Below are 15,800 nucleotides of genomic sequence, written 5' to 3' on the forward strand. Positions count from 1 at the left end.
CAAGGTTGCCTGGGTCACCGATGAGTTATTAGAATCATGGTAGTATAATTGTTCTTGAGCTTGACAAAAGTCTTGAGAATGAGAGGGAATGGAGGGTACGCATACAGAAGATTTTTCCATTCCAGAAGAAAAGCATCTGCCTTGAGGCGATGAGGAGAGTATAACCTGGAGCAGAACTGAGGCAGACGCAAAGAGATCTATTTGAGGTGTTCCCCACTGAGAAAAAATGTGATAAAGAGGCGAGGAATTGAGTGTCCATTCGTGAGGTTGCAGAAGGCGACTCAATTTTTCCACCAGAGCTTTTCTCTTTTTGAATGTAGACTGCTTTCAAGAAGGTGTTGTGATGGATCACCCAGTCCCACACATTTTGAACTTCTTGACAAAGAGGGAAAGATCCTGCTCCTCCCTGCTTGTTGATGTAGTACATGGCGACCTGATTGTAATGTAATGTAATTTATTTCTTATATACAGCTCTGAATAGGGACTACCTTGTCATGAAGAAGATGCTGAAAAGCTTAGAGAGCATTGAAGATCGCTCTGAGTTCCAACAGATTGATATGATACTAACGATCTGTGCTGGACCAGTGACCTTGAGTACAGAGACCGTCGAGATGAACCCCCCTAAGCGTAGGTCAAGGAATCTGTCATGAGGACCTTCTGATGAGGGGGTGTCTGAAACAGTAAACCTCTGGAGAGATTGGAAGAGAGTATCCACCAGTGGAGAGACTGTCTCAACGAAGGAGTAACTGTAATGTGTTGAGATAGTGGGTCGCAAGCCTGTGCCCACTGAGATGCGAAGGTCCACTGAGGAATTCTGAGGCGAAGTCTGGCAAAAGGAGTCACGTGAACGGTCAAGGCCATGTGACTGAGTAATACCATTATGTGTCTTGCTGAGAGTGAAGAAAGGGAAGACACTTTGTGGCAAAGCTGAAAAAGAGTATTCAGACTTTGCTGAGGAAGGAATGCTCTGGGTTGGATAATGTCCAGAACAGCTCCAATGAACTGCAGATTCTGAGAGGACTGAAGGTGGGATTTGGGAAAGTTGATTTCGAATCCCAAGCTTTGTAGGAACCACGTAGTCCGTTGGGTCGCTACAATAACCCCCTGAGATGTAGAATCTTTGATGAGCCAGGGGAACACCTGGAGACCATGGTTCTGCAGAGCTTCTGCAACCACCACTAGCACTTGGTGAACACTCTCGGAAATGCCAGGCCAAAGGGTAGCACTCTGTACTGAAAATGCAGATTCCCCACCCGAAATCTGAGGTACTGACGGGAGGCTGAATGAATGGGAATGTGAGTGTAAGCCTCCTTGAGATCTAGACAACATAACCAATCATTTTGATCTAGAAGGGGATATAAGGATGCCAGAGCCTTTTCTTTGACCAAAAATTTGTTGAGGGCCCTGAGATCCAATATAGGCCGTAGATCACCTGTCTTCTTCGGAACTAGGAAGTAACGGGAGTAAAACCCCCTGCTCTGCTGTTCCAAGGGAACTTCCTCGATGGCAAAGAGACGAAGCAGAGTTTGAGCTTCCTGAAGAAGAAGGGCGGTCTGGAATGGATTGGAAGGATACTCTCTTGGAGGAAGCTTTGTTGGAATCTGAGCGAAATGAAGAGAGTATTCTTCCCTGACTATTGACAGAACCCAGAGGTCGGATGTAATGGTCTCCCATCGATGGTAAAAATGATGGAGATGACCTCCTATGGGAAGACAGAGGCAGAATGATGAAGGTTATTCTCTGTTTAAGACAATCAAAAAGGCTGAGAAGCCTTTTCTGTTGCTTCTGCTGTTATTTCTTGGGGGATGCTCGAGTGTAAGGAGCTGCCTTCGGAGGATAACGCCTCTGAAAGGATGGAAGAGGCCAAGAAAGGATGAAAAGGACAATTGATCCACCAGAGCATGGCCTCGAGAGGGACTCGATGACCTCGAGGCACCTTGAGTGGAAAACGAAGGTGAGGCCTCTCTGGAGTTCTGATATCCCAGCGAATAAACAGACTGGGGCGAGGCACTGGAATCAGCTGAGCCCTCAAGTTCTGCTACTGGTGTCCTGTCTTGAGGAGTTGGAGGCCTTGAAGAACTGGAAGGCCTGGACGAGGAAGGCTTCTCTCTGGAGGAGGACCTGCGCCTCAATGAAAGTCTCAACTGGCAGTGAGAGTGCTGCCTGGAAGCAGGTCTCGTACGAGGTCGAGGAGACTTCACCCTATGCCTTGAAACAGGCAATGCTTTAAATGAGGATATAGGGCTAGAAGCTGTAGATCGAAGTTCCATAGATTCTGTAGTTTGAATTGAGGAATCTCAAAGCACTCCCAAAGACTCGACTCATTGTATGGAGTGTGAGGATTCCAGAGCAGACACTCACAAAGACTCGACTCCTTGCATAGAGTGTGAAGATTCCAGACCAGACACTCGCAAAGACTCGACTCCTTGCATAGAGTGTGTAGATTCAGCTCAAGGCACAGGCAAGGATTCGATCTCTTGTGAGCCTGCTGAGGGCTCAGGCTGGACTGCAGGAAGCAGAGTCTAGGCAGGATTATATTTGGTCAGTTAATGAACAAATTCCCGCTCTAAAATGGTCTGGATAGTAGCCTGCAATTGTGGATCCGAGTCTGAAACTGGACCACTTGCTGAGGCTAAAGGCTCAGAGGTCGAAGATGAAGAATCCTTCAACTTGGAAGAATGATGTTTGGGTAGCTTGAGGACCACCATTGGAACTGTCTGCTGAGGTATCTGACCTGAGGGAAGCTCAGAAGAAGACTTGGCAGATTTACTCGAGGTTGAGGACGTTCCAAACGAGGAAAGTCTGATGAGAGTCGAGGTCGTGGAGGCAGTAGGACCGAATCAGAGGTTGAGGGTGCAGCCAAGGTTTCCATACCAAAAATCTTCCCCACTTGAACTAGAGAGCCCTCCCTCCCCTCCGACGTCAGCGCTAACGTCGGGAAGACTTCCGTTCGGCTCTGTGCTGCAGGCAGGGCAGGTAAGGAGAAGGAGAGTAGCCTCGCGGTTCGAGTGGCTACCAAGGGAGGGGGGCGGTCCGCCCTGGTTGCAGCACAGCGGCCAGGTCCCCTTACTTTTGTGGCACTTCCCCGACCGACTGACAACAGCCCCGGTCCAACAATCCTCCCTGCCCTGTAGCCGCGAATCTAAATTACCTTCTTACAGCTGCTGTAAGAAGGTAATTTAGATTCGCGGCTACAGGGCAGGGAGGATTGTTGGACCGGGACTGTTGTCAGTCGGTCGGGGAAGTGCCACAAAAGTAAGGGGACCTGGCCGGCTGTGCTGCACCCGGGGCGGTAGAGAAGGAGGGGGAAGAAGGACGCTGAAAGCACTGAAGACAAAGGGTTGGAGAAGGACGCTGAAAGGCCATGGGGAAGACGGGCGGGGGGAAGGACTCTGAAAGCACTTGAAGACAGAGGAGGGAGAAGGACGCTGAAAGCACATGGGGAAGACAAAGGGGTGGAGAAGGAAGCTGAAAGGCCATGGGAAGGGGAGAAGGATGCTGAAAGCACATGGGGAAGACAAAGGGGTGGAGAAGGATGCTGAAAGGCCATGGGGAAGACAGAGAGGGAGAAGGACGCTGAAAGGACATGGGGAAACAGAGGGGGGAGAAGGACACTGAAAGCACATGTGGAAGACAGAGGGGGGAGAAGGACGCTGACAGGACATGGGGAAGATGGGGGGGAGAAGGACGCTGAAAGGAAATGGGGAAGAGAGAGTAGGGAGAAGACGCTGGCAGGGAAGAAGACAGATGCCAGACTATGAGGGGAGCGGAGAGAAGAAGATGGGTGCCAGACCAATTTGGAAGGGGGAAGAAAGGGAGAGGCACAGTAACAGAGCAAATGGAAGATGCAGAAGGAAGAGAGACAATGGATGGAAGGAACTGAATGAGAACATGAGGAAAGCAGAAACCAGGCAACAAAGGTAGGAAAAGAATTCTATTTCTTTTTTTTTTTTGCTTCAGGATAAAGTAGTATATTAGTTGTGTTGATAAAAATTTATAAACATTAGAGGCTCTGGTAGAAACCCGTTTACAAAGTATGTATTCTTCCCAATTAATATTTTCAAATTAATAAAGTCTTTTTGCTCATTTGTAAATGGGTTTCTACCAGAGCCTTTAATTCAGTAGCATAATTAAATGAAATAACTATTTCTGAAGTTTATAGGGACGGGCGGGGATGGAGGGGATTCCTCACGGGGACGGGTGGGGTCAGGTGGGATTCCTCGCGGAGACGGGTGGGATTCCTCGCGGAGACGGGTGGGATTCCTCACGGGGACGGGTGGGGATGGGTGGGATTCCTCGCAGGGACGGGTGGGACTTTGGCGGGGACGGGTGGGATTTCTGTCCCCACGCAACTCTCTAACTTGAACTCGACGTTTGAAGGCTCGAGGTTGAAGAATAGCACAGTGAACGCACAACTCTGGGCAATGGGCAGGCCCAAGACACTGAACACATCAGCGGTGTGGGTCAGTGAGGGAGATTGCACACTGGCACTGGCTACACTTCTTGAAGCCCGTGACTGGCCAGAACATAGAAGGAAAGATAGCTGCTGCAAAGTCGAAGCCGAAGGCTGAGGACATGCGACAGACCCCGCCAGTCACTCAACAAAAAAATTAACGTTTTTTAAAAAAAAAATCAAAGACCAAAAGAAAAGCACAGTGACACGGTAAGAAGTAAAATAAAACACGAGCCACAGTGAGAGAAGGCATGAAGCGAACTGAGTTCAGCGCAGAGTGTCAAAGATGGACTTCTCAGCTCCACGGAAAACTGAGAACTGAGGAGATGCACCCTGTGCTGGGCAAGAAGGCACTTGTGCATGTGTGGAGCGGCAGACTCGAAACTTCTGAGTTTTCTACAAGTGAGTCTGCTTGAGAGGAAGTCCACATCCAGGCTCTGTGGATGACATCACCCACATGTGAGAATAGGCTGCCTGCTTGTCCTGGGACAATATGTTAGCTTTGGGAAATGTATATAGCAGATGTCTTTGTATTGTGTTCAAAAGAAAAAGAAATGCATTTCTGGTTTTATTTCTACCCTTGCTGCAGCTGGTGGGGATCCCCAAGCACCGCCAGCAATGGACCTCCTCTAGATTCTGGAGACGGCCAGAACTTCCCTTCACCAAGTGCAGCAGTCACTGGCAGCATCCATGAACGACAAAGGTGCCAGCATCTGTGACTCAGGGATGCTACTGCTGCCTGCCAAGCTTGGCAAAAGGGACCCCGGCCAACTGCAGAGGAAGTCCTCAGCTGACAGCTTGGGGTCCTCATCAGCTGATTTATATTTTATATTTACACTAGTATTTTAGCCCGTTACATTCGTTATAGTAACGGGTGCTAGAATAGCCCCATCTATACCCTGATCCTGACACTGACCCCACCCATGCCCCGGCTCTATCATGCCCGTACCCTACCTCCCACTGATCCCAGTCCCACAACCTCACCTTTCACCATTTCCTTTGTACCCTTTTGGCCCTCATAGATCCTCCATTGTATTTATACACTGACAAGGTTTTTACTTACCCGAGGCGGCAGCAGCAGTCCTGACGTACCAACCTTTCCTCCCTCAGTGCCCCAAAGCAGCAGTGGTCCTATCATTTCCATCTCTCCCTTTCCCACCCTCTACCATTTCTCTCTGGCCCTGTTTCACCCCTTTTGCCATCTTTCCCTTTCCTGTCCCCGTCTATCCCCTACCATTTCTCCTGGTCCCCCTAGTAGCCCCTCTGTCCTTCTCATCCATCTGACTCTCTCTCCTTTCCTCACTTGAGTCCAACATCTCTCCCTTCTCCCACTCCCTCCCACGAATCCATCACCTCCTGCCTCTGTGGAGCTCTCGCAGCTCCTCCTTGTCCTCCTCCAGCCAAGCTTCAGCCATCTACACTGGCTCCGGCTCGGGGAAGAGAGAGAGAGATTTGCACGCATGCACACTCCTACCTGCGGTGCCCTACAGCGCACGGAAAACGGAACACGCAGGTGGGAGTGCGCATGCACGCTTAGAGCTTTATTATATTAGATAATATCCATTCCTGAAGCTGTGTATTGAAGAAAAAAACACTCAGTGAAAGATAAGCATGTGTCTGCTTGAGCAGAAAGGTTACATGAAGCATAAACATGAACAGACACTGTGAGTCAGTCATTGTGTAACCACAGGACATTCCTTTGACTGGAGACATTTCTGCATTTTTATGATTTGGAAACACTCAGATGCGAATGAAGGCTCTGTAGTTAGTACCAATTATTCACTCCTTTGATGCCACTCACAATGCCAACCATGGAAGTAGCAGTGACTTCCAAGAGCCCTGGTCTCCGTTTTGTCACTTTTGAATGCTTGAGTGTGACACTGTCATATTTATTTATTGGGGCTTCAGCCATCTACACTGGCTCCGGGTTCGCCCGCCGCAGCCTGCAGCCACTGACAGCCGCCGTGGCCAGCCGCCACAGCCTGCAGCCGCCAACAGCCACCGCGGCCGACATCGTCGCTCTCCACCAGTGATCCCACAATCTTGTTGAAGAGTGTCGAGCGGTGACAGAGGCGACGGGGAACAGAGAACAGATTCAGGGCTGCCAGGGGGGAGCGAAGAGGGGAGGAGTGAGCCCGGCTGAGATTGGCAGGAAGAGGAAGGCGGAGCAGGTGAGGCTATCAGGCAAGGGAGAGAGGGGATGCCTGGTGTGAGGCTGGGCAGTCAATGGAGATGGTGGGGGTCATGGTTGAGAATGGCAGGCAATGGAAGGAGAAAACAGCCGCCGCGGCCAATATCCGCCTCGGGGGAAAGAGAGACAGAGATTCGCGCACATGTGAACTCCTACCTGCGGTGTCCTACAGCGCATGGAAAACGGAACATGCAGAAGGGAGTGCGCATGCGCAAGTAGGCTTTTATTATATTAGATTAGAGGCTCTGGTATAAACCCGTTTACAAAGTATGTATTCTTCCCAATTAATATTTCCAGTAGCCTAATGAAATGAAATAATAACTACTTCTGAAGTTTATAGGGACGAGCAGGGGCGGATTTGATTCCAGCGGGGACAGGTGGGGATGGATTTGATTCCAACAGGGATTGATTTGATTCTACCAGGGACGGGTTTGATTTCTGTCCCTGCGTAACTCTCTAGTCTGGACTCTTATAACCACACTTAATATACACAAGCTAAAACCACCACTGCAAAGTAAATATTCTAACCTGATTTATCAAATGGCCATTTTCTTCTTCTCCAAAGAATGCGATCTGTCCAAGCTGGAGTGCGACACTTTTCACTAGTATCATAATCATCTGAAAATAGATCATATTTATATGTAGGAGCAAAAGTTATTTTGCCCTCCAAAAATCCTCTAAAAACCTGCAATAATGAAAAGAGAAGCTATAATCAGACAGAAAAATAATACATACATTTTATCAAATCTTTACTCCTCTAAAGGTTCTATGCAATAATATAATAAATGATGCTGATAAAAAATTATGTGTCATAAGTGTCTTGAATGTGCAGAACCTTTTATATGTTCAAACAGAAGCATGTGAAAAACAGAAGAAGGGGTGTAGGATAAAACACTTGAGGGCAAAGGATGCCTGTTGGAAGGTACTGTCTAACATTGATGGTACAGTGGAAGGCATATTTGAAGAAAAATACCCAGTTGATCCTGCCTTGCAGAAAAAGTAGAAGGGTCTGAAGTTGCGGGAAAAGTGTAGTTACTTACCTGTAACGTAGGTTCTCCGTGGACAGCAGGATAGTCAGCCACATATGGGTGTTGTCCCAACAGCTCCCAATTTGCGGATAAGCTCTCCAATAGCTCAGAGAGATTTTTTTTTTTTTTCTCTGAGCACGTGCAGTGCCTGGGCCCCACTGGGCATGCCCGAGCCCTACCCATTTCCCCCTGCTTCCCCCTAATCCCCAGGATGTTCCTAGCTGTGGCCGGGTCGGCCGTATGGGGAGGCGGGTGGGTTGTGTGGCTGACTATCCTGCTGTCCACGGAGAACCTACGTTACAGGTAAGTAACTACACTTTCTCCTAGAACAAGCAGGATGAGTCAGCCACATATGGGTGACTCCCTAGCCGAGGGATGTACCGACTGGACCTGCGCCTTAGCGCTTTGTGCATCCCTCGCCTGGCTGTGGAGGCCGAGCCGGGCAGGGTAATCAGGCAAAGCAGGTGAAGTTGTGGAAACAAGGTTTTAGATAAAGTGCTGTGTTAACTGAGCAATAATACTCACAGAACAGTGAACTGGTCAATGACAATCAATGAACAGTGAGAAACCAACTGGTCAACATGACCATTCGTACTTGCATGTGAGAATTCATACTTGCCTATTCCACATTCAGTCTAGACAGGAGTGCTGGAAGACCTACTTAACTCACAGAACAGCGAAACTGGTCAATGTCAATCGATGAACAGTGAGAAAACCAACTGGTCAACAGTGACAATTCGTAACTGGTCAACAGTGACAATTCGTACTTGCATATGAGAATTCATACTTGCCTATTCCAAATCCAGACTAGACAGGATTGCTGGAAGACCTACTTAACTCACAGAACAGTGAAACTGGTCAATGACAATCAATGAACAGTGAGAAACCAACTGGTCAACAGTGACAATTCGTACTTGCATGTGAGAATTCATACTTGCCTATTCCACATTCAGTCTAGGCAGGAGTGCTGGAAGACCTACTTAATCAATATCTATAACACCCTACTTGATCAGTGTTTGTCAAGGCTGTGCTAGTGGTTGTTGTCCCTCCCGGGAGGGAAGAGCCACTTCCAAGACTGCTCGGCCGAATGCATTTGGAGCGTGGAATGCTATGTCGAGGCAGTAGTGCTTGGTGAAGGTGTGCATGGAGGACCAAGTGGCTGCATCGCAGATGTCCCCTATTGGTGTGTGGTGCAGATGAGCCGTTGTGGTGGCTATGGTTCTGCGCTGGTGGGCGTTGGCTCTCACCTGCGGTTGATGCTGCGCTTTTCTATAGGTGAAGGGGATGCACTCTTATATCCAGCGCGAGCGCCTGCGTTTGGTGGCCGGAAGTCCTGGTCTGTTTTGGTCGTAGGAGACGAACAATTGAGGCTTGTCTAATCTGCTGCATAGTCAGGGCCCGCACACAGTCCAGGAGGTGTTGCTGAGGTGGCAGTGTGCCTCCCTGTGGGGAGATGTAGAGTGCCGGGAGGCACGCTGAAGCCACCTTCGGCAAGAATTGGGGGTGGGTTTTGGGTACCACCCTGTTCTCATGGGGGAGTGTGTCGGCCGACACGATGGTCAGGGTTTTCCCGGCCAGGAATACGGGATCTGCCTCCCCCAAAGGTTTGAAGGGGTCGAGGTGAGCTGATGCGGCACCAAGTTGAGGTACCATCTGGGCGGTGGTGGTCTGACCGGTGGGTGCAGATTGGACAGTCCCTTCATGAAATTTTGTGATTACTGGATGCCTCGACACTGGTTTGTTGTCTAGGCCAGCGTGGTATGCCGCGATTGCACTTAGGTGGACCTTGATGTAAGTGGGTTTTAGGTCCCTCTGAGATAAGCTCAGTATGTACTGCAGGATGTCCGGTATGGGGCAGTTGTAGGGGTCTCGCTGCGTGTCTGTGCACTGGTAGCGGAACCTTCTCCCTTTCAACCCATAGCGTTTTCTGGTTGAAGGTCTTCTGGCTGCCATAAGAGTGTGCTCCACGTCTTGTGGTAGGTTCATCCTCTCATCATCCATGCGGTCAGGGCTAAGGAACGCAGGTCGTGGTGGAGGGTAAGGTTCCCGCGTTGTGTAATGAGAACTGCACTGATCGGGAGGGGGGAGAGGTGGGTGAACCGCTATCCCTTGCCGGAACGGGAACCATGGTTGCAGGGGCCCGAACAGGGCAATCATGATCACTGTTGCTCTGTCCTGAAAAATCTTCTGCAGGACTTAGGGTGTGGCGGGTAGGCATATAAGAGTCCGTGGTTCCAACTCATAGACAGGCCGTTGGGGCTGAGACGGCGATGGGTTGATCTCTTTGCGCAGAAGGTCGAGTATTTTGAGTTCGGTTCAGTTGCAAACAAGTCGATGCTCGGTGTGCCCCAAGTGCTGAAGATCTTCATCGCCGCTGGGTTGAGACACCACTCATCGGGATCCAGCTGGTGGCAGAGTCTTTCTGCCAGGTCGTTTTGCTCCCACGGGAGGTAAGTTGCCTGGATGGGGCATTGAATGGAGTTGGAGAACTCCCACATGTGGCAAGCTTCCTTGCAAAGCGAGGTTGACCCTGTCCCTCCCTGTTTGTTGATATAGTGCAAGGCCACCTGGTTTTCTGTTTGGGTGAGTACTGCCCTGCCTGTTTGAAGGTTTCGAGGGCATTCCCTATGGCCCTGAGCTCCAATAGGTGGGTGGTCAGAGGTTGGGTACACTAGTCCCAGTGACGTCTGAGGTGCCCTTTCAGGGATCTCATGAGTAGTCTGGTGTGCTGCACAACAAAGACCGGAGCGTGCTGACGATGAGCTGCTGGCAGGGATGCACTGGGCCAGGGATGTCATGGCGTCGATCTGGTAGTCCCGTAGGATGGCCTTGGTCTGCGTGGTGTCGATGACTGCCCAGATGAACGATATCCCCTGGGTGGGTATCAGGTGGGATTTCATGTAGTTGATGAGGAACCCCAGTTCTTGGAGGAGGGTTATGGTGGTTGACGAGGATGCCAGCTGTCGAGATAAGATAGGACGCGCACCCCTTGAAGGCGAGGATGTGCCACTGCCACGCACTTTGTGAACGCTCTTGGAGCTGTTGAGAGTCCAAGGGGCAGGACCTTGTACTGGAGGCGTCTGTCTTGGCTATAGAAGCGACGATGCCTCCTGTGGGCTGGGTGCATGGGATACTAGCCAATACTCAGGCTGTAACAGGGCCAAGACTGTACCCAGAGAGTGCATCTGGACCTTGTGTATGCACCTGTTGAGCTTGCAGAGATCCAGGAACGAGCGTTGTCCTTGTCCATGGTGACGCGGGGGTTCCTGGAGTAGAAACCCCTTGGTGATCTCCTCTGTTTGTCACCGCCTCTATTGATTCTGCCGAAGCAGGTCCTCTCCTTGCGGCAGGAAAATTGGGTCATCAGATGGAGGGTGCCCCGCCCACTCGGGGGGGGGGGGGCGGAGGTGGAGACGAATTCGGAATCCCTGCTTGATGATGCTGAGGGCCCACTGGTTGGTGATCCTGGGCCAAGCCTTCGCAGACAATCTGATCCTGCTGGGCCGGAGGGTGGTCAAGGTTCTGTTTTTGCCTTGGGGAGAGGGCTGCCCTTGGATGCCCCTGCCCCTCGGGCGGTGCTTGTTTGCGTAGCAGTTATGTTACTGTTGCGAGCGCTGGGGCACAGACTGCTGTCAGTGTGGATTGGCTCAGTAGTGAGCTGGAGTCCCTATTTTATTTTATTATTTCCTCTCACTGGCCTCCTGATAAAGCCGCATCTGGAACTGGAACGCAGCAATTCATGCGCTCAGCATTGCGCCCTCGAAGGTCTTTTTCCCCGTGGAAACCAGGGTTTTTCAGGTCCTTCCCTGACGGGGGTTGGAGGGGGGGGTCGTGCTGCCCTGTTTCTCTTAAGCTACCACAATGTCCATGTATGGCTGCTGCGGGTTGTCGAATCCCTGGGCTGGAAAGATCTAGTACTTCAATCCTAGTCTCCTTGATGTTGGTTGCCCTGAGGAGGGAGTCAGCCAAATCTTGTCTCTGCAGTCCAGGAGGTTCTTGTGGACTGGAATCGCCACTGCCTGCGTGAAGTACTGGTACTGGTAGTTCAGGCCTTGTAGTACTCTATCTTGGGTACTTGTTGTCCACCCACATGGATCTTGAGAAAGGCTGTGAGTTTCTGGAGGGACTTGGGGTGAGTCCTCGTTTGTGGGTTTTCTTTTTTAGTGAATTATTTATTTATTTTTTGTGGGTGGTGACTCGGGGTGAGGCTGGTGTGTAGCTTGTTCCTCCGTTGCTTGGGTGCATGGCATGCCGCTGGACTGCGCCATGTTGTTGTGCGTGGCTCCCTCTAAAGGGGGGCATTGTGGGGAGTGTAGTACTGCCTATTGTATATTAAACTGTACAGCGCTGCATATGCCTTTCAGTGCTATAGAAATCATGAATAGTATCATAGTCCCTCATGCTAGCTGGAAAAGCACTCTGCCTAGGTTTTATGAAGAGCAAACAGCTTTTTAGACTGAGGAGTTTCAAACCCCCACCTTTAGAGAGGCATGGTCTGACCTGCCGCATCTCTGATGATATCAGCACCCTGCTGAGAAAGGCAGACTCCTGGTTCCCAACATGAGAGGGGGAGGGGAGCAGGGTGGGAGAGGTGTGAATTGCAGACTCTGCAGGACCCTAAGAGGGAAAGAAACATCGAGGTGTTGTTTTTTTTGTTTTTTTTTCAGCATGTCCTTTACAAGCTGAACTCTGGGACAGCATGTCTCCTACTGGGGGGAGAGGTCTGCAGGTCCCCTCCAAGGGAAAGAAGCATGGGAGATTCTTTCTCCTTAAATTCAGATTGGGAGGAGGGTGGGGCAGAGCCCTCGGGGCTGCAACAGATTATCAGAGGTTTTCCCAAAAACAAGCAGATAGGACTTACCTTTGAACCCCGATCGGCTCCATGCAGAGGCTGGCTGTAGAGGCAACATGCAGGGACTCCTGGAGAGATCTCTCAGTCTGGCGAGACTCCTATCGGCTGCCCTGCAGAGGCTGGCTGAAAGCGGCAACATGCAGGGACTCCGGGAGATATTTCTCTACCGGGCCAAGTGCAGGCGGGGGGATTAGCTGAGCCAGGGCATCCTGGAGGCTCCTTGCCACTGTAGCTTGTGGATCCCCCGCTGCTGCATTCTGATGAGGATGGCTGCTGGAGGAAGATTCTCGAGCCTCACTTCTCTTCATGCCCTGCAGAGGCCGGCTGTAAGCAGCAACATGCAGGAACTCCTGGAGAGATCTCTCGGTCTGGTGAGACTCCTATCGGCTTCCTGCAGGGGCTGGCGGCTAGCGACAGCATGCAGGACCTCCGGGAGAGATTTCTCGACCGGGCAAGTTGCAGTCGGGGGGGGGGTTGACTGAGCCAGGACGTCCTGGAGGCTCCTCACCAGATTCGTCTGTGGATCCCCCGCTGCTACGCTCCGATGAGGATGGCTGCTGGAAGAAGATTCTTGGGCCTCACTTCTCTTCAAGAAGTCTCTCAGTGCCCTCTTCCTTAGCTTGCGTGCCCGTGGAGACAGACGGACGCAGTGCATGCAACACTGTTCCTCGTGCGCTATGCCCAAGCAGCGAACGCACAGGTCGTGAGGGTCCAGTGTGCTCATCCTTTTCCTGCAGCCCGGACATTTCTTTGATGTTTCTGGCATCTTCAAGATGGTAAGTAGAACAAGTTTTGATTGTAGAAAAATAGAGAGCTGTGGAAAAATCCGACCGATGGGAACGGGCGGAAACTAAAGACTGGGGATTAGGGGGAAGCAGGGGGAAATGGGTAGGGCTCGGGCATGCCCAGTGGGGCCCGGGCACTGCACGTGCTCAGAGAAAAGAAAAAAAATCTCTCTGAGCTATTGGAGAGCTTATCCACAAATTGGGAGCTGTTGGGACAACACCCATATGTGGCTGACTCATCCTGCTTGTCCTAGGAGAAACTAACTTACAGGCTCTACACCTCTGTTAGTTTCTACCATAGTGTGAGTAAAGCAACAGGAAAAAGAGCCACCTTGCAGGCTCGATACCCCATGCTGGAATCCAGAAATCATCACAGGAAATGATGAATGGGAAATGTGTGCTGAAGACAATGCCCTGTCGAAGGAAACATGCACACCCAGTTAACGTGAGAATCTGGACCAAGGCATCAAAAACACCAATCAGGGAATCAGTGGATTGGATATTGTGGTTTGTTTTTTTTAAATCAACTCATGGTCACAGAAATGGAAGAAGCTCTGGACGTTAACTTAAAAGCACCATAAGCAGACCGAACTATTGTCAGCTGTGTGCTGAAAATCTGTAGTGAAAAAGACATGGAGGATTTAACTTACAGACTCTACACCCATGTTAGATTCCCCATCGTAGACCTTGAGAAGCAGAGGTAATCAGACGTCTGCTATGTACGGTAGTTCGTAAAAAGAGGTGGAAGAATCTAACTTTACAGACTCTACACTAGTAGTCTCAAACTCACGGCCCGGGGGTCACATGCGGCCTGCCAGGTACTATTCTGAGGCCCTCGGTATGTTTATTATAATCATAAAAGTAAAATAAAACAGGTTTTTTGATCACATGTCTCTTTAGCTATTAAGACTTAGCCAAAAAGAAAGATTTATAAACTATAAAGAGTTTTACTCATACAAAATTGTCATTTCTTTAATAAGACATCAATTATTTTTTCTGAGGCCCTCCAAGTATCTATAAATTCAAAATGTGGCCCTGCAAAGGGTTTGAGTTTGAGACCACTGCTCTACACCCATGTTAGATTCTCCACCACAGTCCAGACAAGAGGCTTCACAGCAGAAATAGATAACTGGGAAGAAAGCCCTCCAATCGCCAATATGAAATTTTGGTAAACCAGTCCCAATGGTTATAATGCTGCTGTTACAACATATTAGCAGCTGATGACCTTATTCGCCAATAGTAGATAGTGATAGAGGCAGTGGTCAAATCTGTCCATAGTACGTCCCTCTCCTCTTTCAACACTAAAGCATAGACCTTGGATGGAAACTATATGGTCTAATTGTCCAGAAGGATAAGAAAGGGGTCTCCCCTGAAGAAGCTCTTGAATATACCTAAAAAAGTTTTTACTCTTTGTTTTTGCTTCCAGTGCAAACTTCTTTTCAAGGTCTCTCTTTGCCTTCCTTATTAGCACCTTGCATTTGACTTACCATTCTTTGTGCTGTTTACAATTATTTTCAGTCAGATCTTTCCTTCTACTTTCTGAAGGATACTCTTTTTGCTCTAATAGCTTCCTTCACCTCACTCGTTAACTATCAAACAGTTGACCACTTTTCTATGGTGACTCGTCAAAAGTGCGCCGGACACTGGCACACCAAAATCATGCCCCGACATTTGCACGCAGGACAAATGCGCATCGCCGCTCTGACCGCTATCAGGTCTTCCCATTTGTGCTGAGGGGGGTGGGGGGAACCCCCAACTACACTTACAACTCCTCACGCTCCTACTGAGGGGGGTCTGAGGGCAGTACACTTAAAATTCACGCTCTCCTTCCTAAGCCCAGCTCTTCCACTCTGAGGGAGGGGGGTTTGGGGGAACCCCCTACTACAATCGCGCTCTCGTTTGGGGGATGCCAACATGGTCTCAATTTTAAGATTGCCACAAACCCTCCCCTACTACACTTACAACTGCTCCCCGAAAATCCTGCTCCCTTCATGCGCACACTTGTCGGTGCACACATTTTGACGTAGCAGAATTGTTGGAGAGCACCCTTTTCTACATACCACTGACATTTCTCCAAAGGGCCTGCAGAGAGCAAATCTATTAGGGAAGAACTTAAATGTGAAAAATATTTACATTACAAACTTTAGCTGTGTCTTGTACCTCTCTGATCATACTGGGATGATGATGATAAACCTCATAATATACCATACTTGTTAGTTAGTGGAAGTTAGTGGAAGAACAGAGTACCCACAAAAATTCAGTCCTGCCCAGGCTGTACCTGTCCGCTGTTCTTCTGGTTCATCAGTTGGTCCCCACATATCAGTGCATCCCATTTTTGCTGTCTGATTAGTTCCTTTACTTCCTCATTAGAGAGATCAATGCGATAATTAAAGTCTCCACACCAAAACATATAATCATGGGAAAATAACATTCTCCCCTAAACAAGGAACACAAATGGAAAATAAGCACTGTTAAACAAGACTTGAATATT

At 49.6% G+C, this 15,800-nt stretch overlaps 1 protein-coding gene across 4 annotated transcripts in view; it reads right to left on the reverse strand.

Annotated features, from left to right (window-relative positions):
* The window catches only part of SYNJ1 (synaptojanin 1), a 266,393-nt gene that overhangs the window by 118,380 nt on the left and 132,213 nt on the right, over nucleotides 1–15,800 (reverse strand). For all 4 annotated transcript variants that reach the window (XM_033947942.1, XM_033947940.1, XM_033947941.1 and 1 more), the window contains exons 17-18: nucleotides 15,588–15,746; nucleotides 7,173–7,329 (exon numbers count right to left, since the gene is read on the reverse strand). In XM_033947942.1, the coding sequence (XP_033803833.1) occupies nucleotides 7,173–7,329; nucleotides 15,588–15,746 (316 nt within the window). The remainder of the gene's footprint in view (nucleotides 1–7,172; nucleotides 7,330–15,587; nucleotides 15,747–15,800) is intronic.

This window comes from Geotrypetes seraphini, chromosome 6, assembly GCF_902459505.1.
Source record: "Geotrypetes seraphini chromosome 6, aGeoSer1.1, whole genome shotgun sequence".
In the NCBI taxonomy this organism is placed as follows: Eukaryota; Metazoa; Chordata; class Amphibia; order Gymnophiona; family Dermophiidae; genus Geotrypetes; species Geotrypetes seraphini.